Consider the following 17227-nt stretch of genomic DNA (forward strand, 5'->3'; position numbering starts at 1 on the left):
AAATATCGGCGCTTATAATTACAAACTTATACCACGTGCAGTGACCTTATATACAGCTTGCTTACTGTATATACCGCCACCCGCAGACTAAACACGAAAGCTCGAGCGCGTGGTTTGTACTGACATTATCGCAGCTGAGCGTTGGCCAATGAGTCCGAGGCCATGGTAGGGTGGCTGCGGGCCCTCAGCTATCGTCAGCCGCCACAAACTCACCGCGCAGCATGGTTCCGGATAGAGCGGCCAGCGCTCAGCGGTGCTAATGTAAGTCCAAGCCATGCCCTGGAGCGTTCGTGTTCAGTTTGCGGGCAGCGGTACATAACTGAGATCTTTGAACGCCTCAGCAGCTGACTAACAAAGTACCGAAGCATTGAGGAACACGTAAGTGATGTCAGTGTACTAAATATCGATACGAAATCAGAAAGCATAACAAGAACTCTTTTGTCGAAGGCAGAAAGGACAGGGAATTGAGTATACAGCAGCCAGACATCCGAACCAAACGTCCTTGAATCCAAGCAACATACCAGTTCACAGCATCATAACGCCTGAGCACGGCATAGTTCCTGATGGGGTTGAATTTCATGGTCGCGCATGGCACAGTGACTGCTTCTGGCTGTGCGTACTGAGGCTTTATCCAATACAGGGACTCCCAAAAAGGGGTGGCGGGGGGTGTTGCGGCGGTCGCCCCTCATTTTTCTACAGGGGCCAGCGCACCCCTCTCCCCCCCCCCCCCAGGCCCTAACTGTTTCAATTTCAATTGACTTCATTGGTGGGAAAATAATTTCTCATATCAGATCGCTGTCAAATGCTTCAACTCTATGACGTTATTAATGTAGATCACAGTGTGGCTGAGCTAGAAATTGGCTTCGTAGTCAGTGTTAAAGCTTTTCGTTTGAGTCACTTATACTAATACTGTTCCAACAGAAGCCTTTAAATGACTGACCCCAGTTCATAAGCGTGATTAGCATATTTAAAACTGAATATGTACAAACTTTTTTAATGTAGTCGATCACTCCTCCCGTGTACATCCTTATAAAGCTTCCCACTTCATTTTATAAACATTAAACAAAGGTACTTTGAACAGCACTGGAGGAGGAAAAATAATAAAAATAAAATTTATCAGATATTTAAAGAAAATTCAGCGAAAGAATGATTAAATAACAAAACAACCTCGCAGTATGGCCCCGTCGCTCAACAAAAATTTTCCTAAGTCTGTGAAACAATGTATATTATCCCTTTGTCGCATCAAATGAATGCACTCCATACCCAATCGGCTCTTCCAACCACGGCATACAAACCGCGGTCAGCACCAGATATGTATACTGCATACGCGTGACTCTTACCACGTAGTACTTCTACTGAAATGCTTGCTGTATATGCTGCAATTCTCACGCTGTACTCCATACAAAAACATTTTCCGTCGTTACTAGAGCGGTAGCCCAGTGCGTAGCGCGTCATATAATCTGCTACGCTTAATTGGACGCTCCACTGAGACATTGGCGCGAGTCCTACTGCCGTCGAAGCATGAAATTTTCTCATGCGGGCGTCAGCCATGGCCACGGCCATAGCCCAAGCTCTCGTATAGACTTTCAGACGCTCATAATGCCAGCTGAGCCTTGTCCAAACATGGTCCGCAGTTGGTAATTAGGTAACAGAGCTGAGAAAGTTGCGAGCAGCTATTTGAGCTCTCTGGCAGCCCAAGACAGGCCAGCTGCTTTTCCTAGCGGCAGTATGCGCTCGTAAAAAAAAAAAAAAAAAGGAAGAAGAAAAAAGAAAGTATATCTCGTTGTCGAGAGTGGACGCAAACATGAAATGAACCGCAGGAAAGGCGTAACGAATTCTATTGGAGTGCTTATAGATGGTGGTGGACACACTCTGGCCAATACGCAGGCGGCATCGTTACCGAAGCGTCCTCCTCTCGTAGAATCGCTTCCACGTTCACTATGATGCTATAAGAGGAGTTCGCGGCAGTATTTCCCGGTGGGTCAGAAAGACCAGTTGAGAAGATGCCCTGATCTGCGGGGCGTCAAGTGGTTCTGCGAAAAGCATTCAACAAAGGGAGCTCTAAGCTCCGCCACTTCGTGAGATTTCATCAGAAAAGACGCCCAAGCAATCAGTGCCTCCAACAAAACAACAAATTTACATAACTCAAAGTGGTTACGAAGCTCTTAAACGGTTGGTGGCCGTGCGTCGTTTATTATCGCCCCTGCCTACTGGAACGTAACATGTTTGCATACACGTGCACGGTTCAGCAACTTCGAGCATGATACGATCAGTATACGAGAAGTCCACCTTCGCGAATGAGCGTCCGTTAAAAGTAAGAAGTTAACATGAACGGATACAGATAGCACTGAGTATGGTCATTACCATCAATTTTCCGAATTAATTGGGGGGGGGGGGGGGAGCATAAGCTTTGAGTTTTTTATGTTTATTGACCTCTGACGTCTGATCGCATCAGCCTGGTAGCATATTTGAGAAATCGTTACAGCCACTGAAATAACTGTCCCGGAGCGCAAATGGCAGGGTTTCCGCGTGTGTTTAGCACGACACAATGCATTCACGTGCGTAGCGGACCTATAAACCCGTTCACTTAAGTAGCTTTCCTCTCGTTCCAGTTGAGACTGTACATACTCCATATTATTTTCGAATGTGCAGCGTACGCCAACGAACGTGCACACCATGAACAGTGCATGCATTCCGTCACCCAAGTGCCACTCACAGTGGACTCTATATCAGGTCCTTTAGACAGGCGGCAGCGGTCTGCAATGATATTCTTATTTGCTCATTTGGACGCTATTGGTGTTTTACGCGAACTCTGAATTGCCCGAACACTCATAATCCCACTGTACATGCACAGCACTTCCCTTCGGTCTCATCCAAAGAAGCCATCATGCAGCGAACTATTGCGTTGCAACCCTCTTAATGACCGCACTCTTTTCTACCACCCTTCTACAATCTTTACTCCCCTATTCCTTCCCCTACGCAGAGTAGCATGTCAGCGAATATTCGCGCCGGCTAAAATCTGTTTTTCATTAAAGAACTCTCTCTCTTTCGTTCCACGGTGGACAGGGCTCCCTGGTTGGGCTCCTGTGGCGGCGCGGTGACCGCCATGTCTGATCTGGAGAAGATCAAGAAGAGTCTGTTGAAGTGCACCAACGGAGATGGACCGGCGCTCTTCGAAGACCCGGACTTCCCGGCCAGCCAGAGCTCCGTCTTCTACCACCAGACCCCGCCTTTCAAGTTCGTCTGGCTCAGGCCCAAGGCAAGCCAGACTCCTCCTTTCCATTCGCGTTCAGTGAATTTGCCGCTTGTGTTTTAGGCGAGCCTGTTTTGTGCGTGCACTATTTGTGCATTTATGACTGTAGTTACGTACTTATCGACTTATGAGCGTGTTAATAGCAGCGGTGATTTCGTATTTCTTCATTTTCATATTCCTTGTGACGTTTATTTAATTGTAGTGTCAAGCTTTAAACTCTTATTTGGGGTGTAGCCGGCTATTTGGAAGCCAATCTTCCAAACTTGTTTTCGATCAGTAAACAACGAAAACAATCTGTGCTCACAGCAGGTTAGCATCACTTTGTGTGTCAATGCTTTCCAGCATCGTGTAGTAACCTGCGTGAACAGTAAAAATTAGGTGACCGCTGGTAAGCTTTCGTGATGTGGTAAGTATGAAATAAGCGAATGTTGATGGGGCTCCTTCTAGATTTTTTTTTTTTCGCGTTAAATGCGTTCTGCTTCTGGAGCTTCCCCACCCAACGTTCGCATCTACAAGAACGCCAAATCAGACCTCAAGTGATCATATTAACTCTTGTGCAGGCTAAAGGCCTGTTAGTAGCCTTAAATATGGAGAGTCTCAGTTCGAAGAGTGACTGTTTAGATTAACGTAAGAATAAACTACAGAGCCACGATGCTCAAGGATTATTTGTTTACATGAAGATAAAACAAATAATGGCGCCTTGAAGTTGTACTGGCTAGAGCATGTTTTATTCACGCCCCTTCTAGTAATCTTCGAGGTTGCATTGTTTCTATGAGCCTTACTACATCTCAAGAAACAATGGACATCTGACCTCTGCGACCACATATATATTATTGCTCTAGTGGTGGCCTGTGCAAAAGTCAACGAAGTTTTGCCTTTTACAATGAATAACACAAAACTTTACGACATTTTCTTGAATAACAGCGCCAACTTGGACGAGGACTGAAGGAAGACAGCGCCCGTCTATGTGTCTTCTTTCAATCCTCCTCCAAGTTCGCGCTGTTATTCAGGAACATGGTTTACATTGGTTGTCTGCAATGTCTGGTCAGCTCTGACTCGTTGAAATAGCGCCAAAAGATGCCCTACACGGTCATATTGTGGTGAAATCCTTCTCCCTTCTCTTCTAGTTCCAGCGTCAGTAATTGCTCAAACATATGATTACCTTCGCATGAGAAGACTCACTTGCATTTCTTTACAGCTGACATTTTGTAAGACAATCTAACTCTTGAAGTGACATATGTGAATCTTATTGAAATAAACCAACTAATGGTTTCTTTAGACAAAGTTATAGGAGAAATAGATTTTGCATGTGAAGAAAAAATTTGAGTGTGCTGCCATCTTGCCAAACTCTTCTCTCTTATTTCTGCAGGAAATTTGCTCTAGTCCGCAGTTTATCTCCGAGGGCCCATCGCAGTTCGACATCACTGCTGGGAAATTAGGTGAGCCCCCATTTTCTTCACGGTACCTGACACAATTTGTTTTCCCATTCAATTATAAAAAAAGATAGGGAGTATGTGGCCACTCTTGAAGTCCCGCCTCTGTGTTGAATGTCAACCATTCTAAAGCTGTTTGTTAACACTGTATATCTTTTTATTCTGTCTGTGAATGCTATGATGATGATAGTGGTTTCATTTAAATAAAAAGAAAACAGAAAGAAGGCAAAGATGGCTATTAGCTGCTGCACCTGTTATCTAGTATATTAAGCACCTGAGCTGCGGTCGGCGGAAATAAAAGGGATAGGCAAGAAAATAGTAAGGCGGAACAGATATGATTTTATGGTTTGTATGGGTTTAATGTCCCAAAACGACTCAGGCTATGAGGGACATCGTAGTGAAGGGCTCCGGAAATTTCGAGGGTTCTTTAACGTGCACTGGCATCGCACAGTACACGGGCCTCTAGAATTTCGCCTCCATCGAAATTCGACCGCCGAGGCCGGGATCGAACAAGCGTCTTTCGGGTCTGCAGCCGAGCGCCATAACCATTGAGCCACCGCGGAATCCTGGAACAGATATGAGGGGTAGCGAGAAAGGACATGGGTAGAGAGTAGGATTTCGAGTCTTGTGATTCAGCCGCAAAACACTATAATCGCTGAGCCACTGCGTTGGGCAAATGCTCGCTTGTTGGCGATGTTACGCTGCACATCTAGGACCATATTTTGTAAACTTTCTTCTTACTTTCCTTTCTTTAGCCTCTTTAATTAGCAGCAGTCGTCTGTGACGTCACAGCTGATTCCTCGGAAGCAGTGCCTCTTGCCGGCTCCGTGATCAAAGCCGGGCCTGACCAATAAAAAAAAAGCAAAACAGTAGGAAGGAAAAGAAAACAAAGCTTACGAAGTGCGTCCCTATGTCATAAAGATACCGGGTTGCGCCGACATTTGCATTTCACAAAAAAAAAAAAAAGTTTCTGGTGTCCGACTTCGCGTTTCTCTCTCTTGGCTGCAAAGGAGCGAATTAAATTCCCTCCGGGTTAACCTCCGCGTTATCCCCTTTCTTTTTTTCATTCTGCCTGTCTTTGATATGCAGGAGATTGCGAGTCTGCACAAACAGACGCCGATATCTTAGCGCGATCAACGTACCTGCGCGTCGTTTCCTCATTTCGGCTTTGCCCGCGCGCGACACAGGCGACGCCGAACCGCTCGCATCTTATCCACGGCGCCGCTTCGCGAAGAACTTTCTCGTTGCCGAGATCGCGCGATCGGGTCATCAGCCTATACACGCCGCCCATAAAGCCGCTCGCATGCACGCGGGCGGCTTCGCGTACGCAAAAATTGCCGCTCGCCTGCTCTAACACCGCTTTCTTTTTTTCTTCTTTACTTTCCCCTTGTTTGCTTTTCTTACGCAGCACGCGCATAGGAATTGACATTTCTAGGTCTGCGAGAAAAGCTGCGCCGTTCGATTCGAGGAAGTGCCGTTGGGAAAGACGCCGCGAGACGGTATAGATGGCAATAAGCGCAGCGCAGAGGCACACGCTGGCTACACGAGGCGACAAAAGAAGCCGCAGCGGAGCCGAACGAGAGTAAAACCAGAAAGCGAAGGATCGTGGGTTCGATCTCATTGCTGACTGTGCGCCGAGTAGAAGGTTGAGGGTAGAGACGTGGGATCGCTGCAGGCCGAGTCGTCCATGAAGTGGGCGACGCGTAAGACAAGCTCGCATCGCGCTCAGTTCTATACTTCGTGTTCGAGCGGCGGAGAGGAGAGCGAGTTGCTATCTCGTGAGGCCGACTTTCTGGCGCCTACTCGTGCGATCGTCAACAAATGGCGACGCTCAGAGCGGTCCCGCGTTAGTGAATCTGCCAGATAAGAATACGAAGAAAGAAAAACCAACTCAGAAGCCGTAACGGTTGCAACGAGCTGCTTGAGCGGCTATGGAAGTCAGTACGGCCCTTCCGATGCCGCATGCGGTGGTCAGCGCCGGCATTTTCCACTGGTCAAAACTTCCGCGTTGCAGTGTGTGAAAATCGCACGCACCAGCGAGTCTTCCGTGTTTTCGTTCCTGTTTTTTGTTTCTTTTTGCTTTCTTTTCCTCCCCACATTTCCTTTTCGTATGTTTTGTATTCTAATGAAGCAGAACAGAACCCTTTCGGGAGTCATCTTCGTTTGGCGCACGTGTTTAGCGCTCTAGTGAGCGTCGTTTGCTGTTTGTTGACTCCATTTTCTGCCGCACCGACTTTGATTTGTAGTTTAGTGCTCCCAGTCCACAATGAAGACGTGTAGTGTGGGGTGTTCCTCAGGATAAGTTACCGCGGGTGTATGAGTGAATGGTCTTTTCCGTCAATCTTTTTAGCGCATGTTTGTCGAGACTCGAGCGTATACACTTACCGTTCGAAGGAGGTCACTTCAGTAACTTTTTTCGTGAACTGAAATTCGTCGCCTTCTGATAGCCATTACTTTTTATTTGTCCTCTTGCTTACTGTCGGTTTTGTTTAACAGTAAACACACTTCAAGACAGACGCACTGAACTTTTTTTTTTCTTTTTGAAACACGCATTATGACTTGTTGGTATGTAACTTCGAGTATCACGCGCCTCTGTTTTGATGGTACGCACTTTAAGGTAGTACGGCCGTATTTTGACACGTTAAAGCAGCCACTAAAACTTGCTTAATGCGTAAGTGCCGCCACTGAATATGGTAATTACGAACTAGCCCAAACAAAAATTTTAGTTAGTAATTACGGTGCAGAGTACGGTTACGGTACAGGCACTCAGGAAGTGCTTAATACACGCTCCATACGCCATACGGTATAGGGAATGTGCCATGTGCACTTATTCTGTTTTTTCGTCCCCGTTCGCTACTGCACCCCCGAAGAAAAAAAAAAAAATCAGTCCAAGCAGAAGCAAACCGTCAAGAGCCACATCATTTCCCGTCTGACAGCGTCGGCAAAACTCCCCAAATTTGCACATCTTCGATGCGGCCACATAGGTTATGAAAAATGGTACACGTCTCGAGCTCGTGCCCCCACGGGCCCCGTCCGTCTTTGGCGCTTCCTCGGCCGTATAATTGGCGTATCGCACGAAGCTTCGGGTCACACTCGCTTTCACCGCTGAGTGCGAGAGCTAGATGCCGAGTAAACGCGGTAGCGACACGGTTACTACGCTGACAGGCCGAAGCTTCTTCCGACTTGCATTCGGGGAGTCGTGACAAGCGGGCCACGTCGCGGTGCATATATAGAAGTGTGTGCCCCTTCGGGTGCTGCTGAAATGCGTGCAGGAGAGGTTCAGCTTCGCTTGTCACCACGGAAGAGTAGAAAATGGAGGGGGGGGGGGGGGGGGGGTCAGAGGGGTCTACCTGCCGGCATCATACCGCCGACGCAGACTTATCGTCGTCTCCCGGATCCAACCGTCCACAAACCTGTCATTCACACTGTGTATACGGCTTCTGTACACAGCTTTTCTTGTGCGTGAAACGCCGGAATACTGGTTTTTGATGCAGTTTATAGCCTCGGGCGGCTAGCTGTCAGTTGCTTGCAAGCGACACCACCGCTATAGCTGGCGGGGCGACACTTCGAAAAGCGACCCGACCGACGAGCGTCGGCTGCTGTGCGTGGCACGGAGATAACACGGCGACCCCGAAATCCCGTTTCTATGCGGCGGTTCTTCCTCCGCTTGCAAACGCCCGAAAGCCGCCCCCCTCGCGCCCGAAGTCGGCGAGAACGCGGAAGAACGCGCGGAGAGTTGGAGTAAAGCAACGCAAAAAAAGCGCGACGCAAAATAATCCCCCCTCCCCCCGTGAACTGGCGTCGCGTAAACATTGGCTGTTGATACAACCTGTAGGTGTATAGCTGCTGCAAGATACGCGTCGGTCTCTGAAACTTGCGCAGAAAGAATGAGCTCCTCGGTAGAGAACGCGTCGCGCGGGCCGAACTTGGCACGCGAGGGGCTCCGTTCAAAATGCCGTTGATCGGTATCATTTCAGGAAGTCATTTATACTATAAAAGTACCCTGCTCGCGAAAGCGCGCATGATGAACGCTTCTTACAGCTGCTCTTGGCCCTTCGAACAGCGCTGCAGCTCTGTGGGCTCCTAGTTGTAGTAGTAATAATAATAAACTTTATTTGGTGGAAAAACTAAGTACCAATAAGATCGGCGGCTTGCTTGACTATGGCCAGTTGATCATTCGGTACGAAGGACTCAAGCCAAGCACGCCAAGAAAAATGGGCAGGGTCAGGACAGTGGAGGGGGGAGGGGGGGGGGGGGGGGGGGCTGTACGGCGACGGGCAGAGGAAAAGGCAGAGCTCCAGATTAGATACAAAGGTAGGGACAGTTGGGACAAGACGGATTAGACGGAAAGGGATTTCTTAACTTACACAGTTCCGAAGGGGAACCAGGTGTTACAAACAGCAGTCTGACCGGCTAACTTATCACACAGTTTTGCGCAGAAGAGCCGCAAACTGCGTATAAAATGGCCATGATCTTGTTCTTTGCGCTCTAAGCTTATTCAAGCACGCTAAGAAAGACAAATGCGTTCCATAAGGAAGGAATGCTTCTGGACTTCTTTCTTTTCAATTATTCCGCACAAAAGTGCTGTACGTACTTTTTTTTCATATATTTTCATAGCAGAGAGCAAAATGTCGCCAAGTCGGAAGAAATTACAATTGCAAACTACAGCCTGTCCGGAATGGCACTTCCTTATCGCTTCCTCAATAGACAACTAACCTCCTGCTTGGAAGCTAAAAGCGGATGTAGCCTAATGCATTCGACCTCAGTAAACCGGCAGCCCAGTTCGAATAGCACTCTTCAGTACAACATCTTCCTTGTTCCCACCTCAGGGTTATGCGGAATCGGCGCTCTAAAGCAACTAACCCAACCACCTGTGAGAGTGTGCACTTGACTAAAACCTAGAAACAAGCCAAGTTCGTGCACACGCGCCCTGTAGTAGGAAACATGCAACTTTGAATCACGCTGCCTCGTCTTCCGGAACAGCCGATGCGAATAAGTGCTGAACACTTCTCTCTGGCGGCAACGCTATGCGGAACAGGGTTCCATGCAAGGGAAATCTGCGAGCTTCACAGCACCAGACGCAGGAGACGGCGCTTGTAAGCCCGGCTGTCGCGCATTGCTTCGGGCACGCTCAGAAGGAAACAAGGCCGCAAACAAGCGCGAATGCGACGTTGGCGGAGGAGACGCGGAGAGCCTTCGGGCCGAGCCGAAGCGTTTTCCCGAAGTGGGCACCAGTCGGGCCTCGCGGGCCGACCCATTTAGCGAAGCGCCGAACTGCGCGAGCGGCAGGTCGAACGGGCTTCCGTGGATTCCAGCCCGAGAGAGCCAGGGCGTTCATTATAGACGTCTTCGCGTGCGCACGCGTCGGTGTTCCTCACGCACACGGCGTGGTCGAGGCACGCAGGCAGCCGAGGCGTGTCCTAAGAAATCGATTTCTTAAAAGCAGCCTAAGGAACGGCGCGTGTACACCGAGCGCTATATGCCGACAGATGGGGATCCGATATTCGGGTAGCGCTGTGAGAGTCGAGACCGGCTGCGCTAGCCACGCCGCAGGGTGGGGCTCCTCTACGCTGCCGCCTCGAGGGCATGCGGCGACATTGCGGACGAAGCGGAGGAAAAAAATAAATGAAACGAGAAAACGAAAGGGGCGGCTGCCAAAAGGGGCTCGCCACAGCGCTAATTCTCGAGGCACGAAGGAGCGCGCGGCGTTGCAAGCGAAGGCTGCGGAGCGAAGAAGGGTGTGATCCAGAACGTCGAGCTGCCGTTCTGTCTGGATCACGCCCTTCGTCGGAAGCTGCTGCTGGCAGTTCCTCTTAGGAGTATTCTATTGTTTTTTTAGCCGTAAAAAAATAAAGAGAACGCACATGAAGGACTTTACAGCAAGTGCTTTGGCACAGTGTGAGTATAGATACTCGACACCTGTGTGGTCACAAGCTTTCAAGGAAATGAACGTATTGTAACTACCCTCGGCATATGGGCAGGATTTAACGTATACTGTTTGACGTGCAGGTATTCACCAGCACTGCATAGAGGTAGTGTATCCCAGAAGCGAGTTAACGGAGTTAGATTACAACTGAGTTGTAGGTTTTAACGACTCATTTGACGCGGTAATATACACTATGAAAGAAGAAGCGAGACTGCAGCTAAATTTTGAGAACGCCGCACATAGCCTAATGACTTTTTTTTTCGTGTATTCGGCTGTGCCGCCGATTTCAAATCAACGCTTAGATATAGTTTATGGGGGTTTCACGTCCCAAAGCGACCAAGGCTATGAGGGACGCCGTAGTGAAGGGCTCCGGAAATTTCGACCACCTGCGGTTCTTTAACGTGCACTGATATCTCACAGTACACGGGCCTCTAGAATTTCGCCTCCATCGAAACTCTACCGCCGTGGCCGGGATCGAACCCGCGTCTTTCGGGTCAGCAGCTGAGCGCCATAACCAATGCGCCACTGCGGCGGCAAACCAATTCTTAGGCCACATGAAAATACACTGTCCTAAAATATCGCGTTAGTTTAATATTTGTAGCGCCGAGCAGCCGACCCAACCAGACCTGTTGCACTGTAGTTTTAGAATGACCTTATGTCTGAGTGGCTGGTTAAAGACGCAGGGAGCAAAAATTGTGTGGACCTGGTGAAGAACTGGGAACTGCATCAGCTACGATCAGCGCTTCTTATTAAGATTTTATCTTTTCTTTGGCTGCGCAATATTGTAAGCATCGCTGGATACAACCAGCCTTCGCTATTGTTAACATGTAGCCGTAAGTGGTCATACTTGCTTCGTAATTTCTATTGTCTTTCCAAGCTACGCCTAACCATAAACAGTCTCTACGGCGAGTTCACATTTCCTGAACACGAGTGCTATTGAATGTTTTCAAAATGCAGGCAAGAGCAGCACATCAACTAACTAATCCTCTCCTCGTCATTCACGGGCTCCACAAGGTAAAAGGGGGAGGGGGGTAAGCTTCGGTTCTTATGCTCACTATGCCAATGATATATACGGCTTATATACGCAACTGAATCGCCCAGTTCCTCGGTTTGACTGCGCACAATCAGAGTGCAAGAAGTTATGCACGGAGAACATTTCGTCATAAGGAACTATTCTTTTCCGGTTGTCATTAGACTGAGGCGACTGTCAGATGCTGGCGATAGGCACAGTACGTGCCCCAAATATGACGTCGTCGGTCACGACATCCAAAGCAAACACTCTTGCAGACGGGCGCTTGCTACCGTGAGTCGCCGTCATTCCAAGCTCAGTTCAGATGTTATCGCTCGTTCTCATAACAGAAGGAGAGCAACATGTTCCACTGAACGTAAGGCGAACATACGAGTTACCGTTACAGATAACGCAGATAAGCGGTTTGTGTATTTTGATCCTCGGAACACATCATGTGGAAGTCGCTGTACATACAAATGTCGAAAGCGCTTTATTCGCTTCGAAATAGCTGCCAAACCGTTGCCCAGCCCGTCGACATCAAAACACGTACAGTACTAAGCACGGTTTTTGAGCCTTATTCACTATACCAGACTGTGCCAGCTACTCATTTTCGAAAAGTTCGCTTGTACCCACGCTTCGCAAGCCGGAACCGAAGCTCTCATCAACCCACGAGTGAAAATTTAATACTTGGAGTATCCACTAAAGAAAGTAGCCGTCGCGTAACGTCCGTAAAAGCTTGTCTCTTCGTAGTGATTTAAAACAGCGACCGAAGAGTTTCTCAACAGTCCAGCTCTTCCGAAAAACAGACTTCTTCGCACCCCAATTGATCACACGCAGCTTAAAGTTAGAAGAATGTAAATACATCTTAGTGTAAGAGCACTCCAAGAAATTCTCATGGGAAACTGAATGTTTCGCCATCAATCTATTCTGCCAGTTCACTCAGTCCCAGTACTACCTCTTCGGTAGAGTCGCTTCGTTGCCGAAAAAAAAAAAGAGATTAAAAAAGGCCACTTCTGCGGTCGCGCGCCAGCACATTTTTCAAGAGCACGCCGCGAGATAGGGACTAGCCCGGCGATACCCGGCCCTGCGCGCCGACCGTCACGTACCGGCCGCCGAGCAACGTGCCAAACGAACGGGCCGGATAGCGGCGGAGCTTCGCCGAACCGTTCGCACTCGACCCGGGCAAAGGGAAGAAGCCGGCCCGAATTGGGGCGGCCGCTCGTAGAGGCCCAGCCACCTCTCTGGCGGCGTGGCGCGAGTGTCGACTGTGCCTGTGTACACAGCGCCGAGTGGCACGTCTTCCTGCACGGCAGCACACAGCGTGCCAGTCGCCGCTGCGACACGTGCAGGCGCGCGGCGACACGGACGGAGATGGCGCGGAGCGGCGGAGCTAAGCTGTGGCAACGATTACCGCCGCGATCTCTGCACCGCTTTCAGAGTGAAAGTGGGGTCACCCCTAGACGCTTTGTTACAAACAGTCAAGTTCAGTTTGCCTGCGGACATGTACGTTACCAAGACAAGCGGTTCTAGTTCTCTTGGCTGCCGCCACGCGCCACATGGCTTTGAACATTCAAAAATAGACATCATACGTAACGTAAAAATAGAATGACCGAGCGACTACGGAACAGAACGTGATAGATCGCTAGGCTTAGCAGCACTGGATGGGCGCTGTCCCGAATTCGTGGTAATGGGGTACGCGACTTCCGGGAACACGGAGACATGCACTGTGTCATTAAAGTCGTACGGCATCTTCGGAGCTAATCAGGGGTGGCCTCTAAAGAGCAATTCCGTAGCAAGAACTGTATTTGTCTGGCCGCTGCGCCCGTACGCTTGACAGTCACGAAATCCTAAAATAGGATTGTCAGAACGCCAGTCAACAATGAACCTTTATTCCAAGCTAATAAATCTGTGAACCCCGGTTTTCCTGTTTGCCAACACTAAAGCTAGCTTCCACAAGGCTGCAGAGTATGGTCATCATGCAAGAAGGATGCAAACTTCCCTCTATGGAAAAATAATGCTCCTCATTGAACGCTGGTTCTGCGTCTTGTATGCTTTCCTGATTAAGGTTGCGTGTCGTCGAAAAAATGACCACTGGAGAACCATCTTGGAGCAATCGTGCACTGCACAGGTGGAACGTAGAACGTAGACAAGGTTTGATGTTTTCTTTACATCATTTGCAGTGGCAGTACAGTTTCCTGTAGAGTAGCGACAGCTAGTATAACTTTTTCACTCGTATTGCTATATGCGTTTGTACTCCTGGCTAAGATAAGTTTGTGTCTCAGAAGTAAAAGCTTGACCTCGGCTAACTGAGGAGAGGCAAATCTACAACGAGATCACTTCTAAACGAGTCTCTGGCTACGTGCCTAGTTTGAGCAAAGCAGCAGCTCTGTACCGTGCGTTTTATGTCGGTCACAGCGCAACGGCAACCACAGCGCCTTCTGAAACCTGGAACGAGATAGAGCTCGAGCCAACAACCTCTTAGATAGTCCAGCTACTCCGCGCTAACGCTTCTAACGTCAGCTCGTGAGAACTTCCTTGAAAAACTGGAGACGTTTGTTCGCGGCGGTGTGAGCCACATCGAAGCCGAAGCGAGTTCGCGGCAAAATGCATAGTCTTGAGAAACAGAAGACAATGGTAAAGCACCGAAAAAGGAAAAGGAAGCGTGGGATCTATACTTAAGGGAGGAACTGCCTGCCAATAGCTGCACATCAGTGATGAGGTCTTAGTGTCTTGCCGAAGCATAGATGGCTTAAACTGATGTAAGTCACCCGTCCTTAACTAGTTTGGTCACAATGAAGTCATGTACGACTCTGAGTCGTAGTAAGGCGACTGTATGAAGAGGATGCTGCTGTTAGACCCCAGGCGCACGCACCTTTGAAGAGGTTTTACCATGGCTCCAGCCCCCGACCACTCCTAAGGCAAAGGTAGGCCAAGTAAGATAGTAGTAAAAAGGGGGGGGGGGGGGGGGGGGGGGCATTTTTCACTGATGTTTATACGATGACGACGAAGTCAGCCTGGGAGGATAAAGAAAGCACAGCCGCAATAGGGGCTGCAGCCTGAATGATTGCAGAAAACTCAGTCCGCCGAGAATGAAGATATGCTCTGAAGAAAAACGACTTATTTTTCATTTCAACCTCAAGTTAACAGACTTAAGCTCCGTAGAATTTCGATAGTTTTGGCCTACTGAATACTACTGTACACTTATTTTTATCTGGCTGCCCCAAAAATGTCAGCAGCTAAAGCGCTTTTTTTATTATCATTATTATTATTTTTTTGGCAAACAAGAAAGCTGTGAGCAGTTTATAGTCACGATGTTTCTCTCCTCTTTCAAAGAAAAAAAGGGTTTGAGTACGTATCAATATACTTTCCTGATTGATGCAAAAAAGAAGGCAAGCAGGCTTCGCAAGAAGGCAAAAACGTGATGAAAGGGACGAAAAAGCAAGTCCATTGAGGGGTATCGAGGTCGCACGCAGTAGTAGAGGAACACGCCGCGCGGCAGGACCATAATCATCGCGGTTGCGAAACGTTTGGGGGCGGCAGAGTTGCAAGGGCGGGGAAAGTCTCTCTTTTCTCATCTCCTTTTTTTCTTTTCTCTGTTCCTATACCGATGTCTCGTGCGACCGCCTTTCATCGAGCTTGATGCGTTCGGCCGCTGCTTCTGCACAGTTGCTAGTTCCCGCTTTTTTTCACTGAAAGACGGTGCACTTAAGTCAGCCGTAGTGCGCGTGGGATCTCGTTGTGCGCTGCGCTCATCAATCGAGGCAGTGAGGCACGGGCGCGAGATACGCGCTCGACTCGCTCGGCGTTTCTTGACCGCTGTGGGCGTGTGTATGCAGTTTGTGTGGCCGCCACACGCAATTCGTCACATTTTGAAGGACCCATTTGCTAGTGCACAGTTGACCACTGCGCGTTGCATCCTTCCACAACCTTTCTTTTGTTTTGTTGTTAAAGAGAAGGCGAAGTGCTCAAGGCACGTTCAAACGCTCTATAGTTGCGCGCGATGTCGTCACGGAATTCGCATCGATGCCCTTCTTATCACAAAGCACTACAGGTCTGCACATATTGCGTGCAGACGCAACTCTGCGGTGAAGCTGATTTAAATATTTTGAAGCTGAAATTAATGTGCCAACTTGAACTGGAAGGCAGTGTGTTTACTTTTCTCATAATTTTAAATCGTAACCTAGGCGTAAATCTGTGGATGCGCATAAAATATGAAGTGCGAGTTGTGCTATTTTCATTGTCTTGAGTCGTGTGCCAGTTCATACACAATGTATAGACCTAAGCTCCCAGTCTTTATCGGCTTGCGTTTACTTCGAGGTGTACCGGGAAACGTCGTCGCGAAGTACACTCGGGAAGGACACAATCATTTAGGCTGCTAATGAAAAGAAAAAAAAAAGTACTGGACATTTGAACTGTGCTTAGAAAGCCTACTGGTGCATGACTTGCGCTATCACCCCGAAATAGGTCAGCACCACCCAGCGCACAAACAAGCATGCCTACAGACTGTTACTGCGTCGTTTAAAGCTCCGGTGCTGCAAGATAGGTGGTGTCGAAGCGCGATAAACGACACACTTTCTCACGCGTGAAACAAAGCGAGCCAGTGTAGCTGCGCGTCACTGCAGTCGCGCTGCGAGAGACCAGAAACTGCAACCACGGGACGCAAGCGAACAAAGAGGAGGACGTCCTATCCGAGAGTAACTTCCGCAGTTTTAAAGGCTGCTGCCCGACGAGGATATGGTCGAGGGCCGTAGCCCCATGCTGAGCCCAGGCGACCGTATCAACGCCCCACGTGTGTAGGAGCACGGAAGGGACTCGTTACGGCGAGATTCAAGGCTTCAACCAGCCATGCGTGTAAACGTTCACCAAGTGCGGCTCGGCGGCAGCGTGCTAGAAAAAGAGGAATCAGTCCATCCAGGTCAGGATCTGAGGCGCGCGCACGCCCCACTCTCGTGGTGCGCACGGCCCAGAGCGGAGATGGAGGCAGTGCTCCCAAATTAGGCTTCAATTACCGCCGGCCTGAATGACGCGGCCAGCAGATCTTCGAGGCAGTTGAGTCAATTAAGCGACGCGGCCGCACCTTGCAGCGTCGGCGCAGCCGCAGCAGATCGGTGCAGTGCGGCCGGGCTTCCTACGGAGACGGCGGAACCTGAGTATGCGCTGGTATTTCTTTCGCCAGTTAAGTGTGCATTCTCCCACGCGTTCTGGGTGGAGACAGGTTCGTGCGACGCTAAGAGTAGGAAGCCTGGTTAGCAGATTTGTCCTTCAACGCCACGCATGTACCTAAGATAGGAATTCGTGGAGGACGAGGGAACTCGCAAATCTAAACAGGGGCGCCGTATTCTATAGGCTGTCCATTTTCCATTTTCCATTTCGCGTCCATTCGGTCCTCTCTCAGTCGCTCAGATATGCCTGCGGCTCTCAAGTGTCTGTGGAAAGCGACCCTGCCATTGGGCGGTTGGCGGCCGGACCTCACCATTGGCTTCATATCACAGCCAATTTCAGCCAATGGTAAGCTCCGGTTGCCAACCACCCAATGGCTGAGTCGCTTGCCACAGACGCTTGAAAGCCGCGGGCATATCTGAGCGACCACTGACAGAGGACCGAAT

The 17227-nt window shown here is 49.2% G+C and overlaps 1 protein-coding gene across 1 annotated transcript in view; it reads left to right on the forward strand.

The window, feature by feature from the left end:
- Positions 1-17227, forward strand: part of CalpC (calpain C) — a 78714-nt gene that overhangs the window by 20385 nt on the left and 41102 nt on the right. The window contains exons 2-3 of the mRNA XM_089543717.1: positions 3067-3259; positions 4623-4692. Coding sequence (XP_089399843.1) covers positions 3107-3259; positions 4623-4692 — 223 coding nt within the window. The 5' untranslated portion in view covers positions 3067-3106. The remainder of the gene's footprint in view (positions 1-3066; positions 3260-4622; positions 4693-17227) is intronic.

Source organism: Amblyomma mixtum, chromosome 5, assembly GCF_055824585.1.
Source record: "Amblyomma mixtum isolate Tamu chromosome 5, ASM5582458v1, whole genome shotgun sequence".
NCBI classification, from domain to species: domain Eukaryota; kingdom Metazoa; phylum Arthropoda; class Arachnida; order Ixodida; family Ixodidae; genus Amblyomma; species Amblyomma mixtum.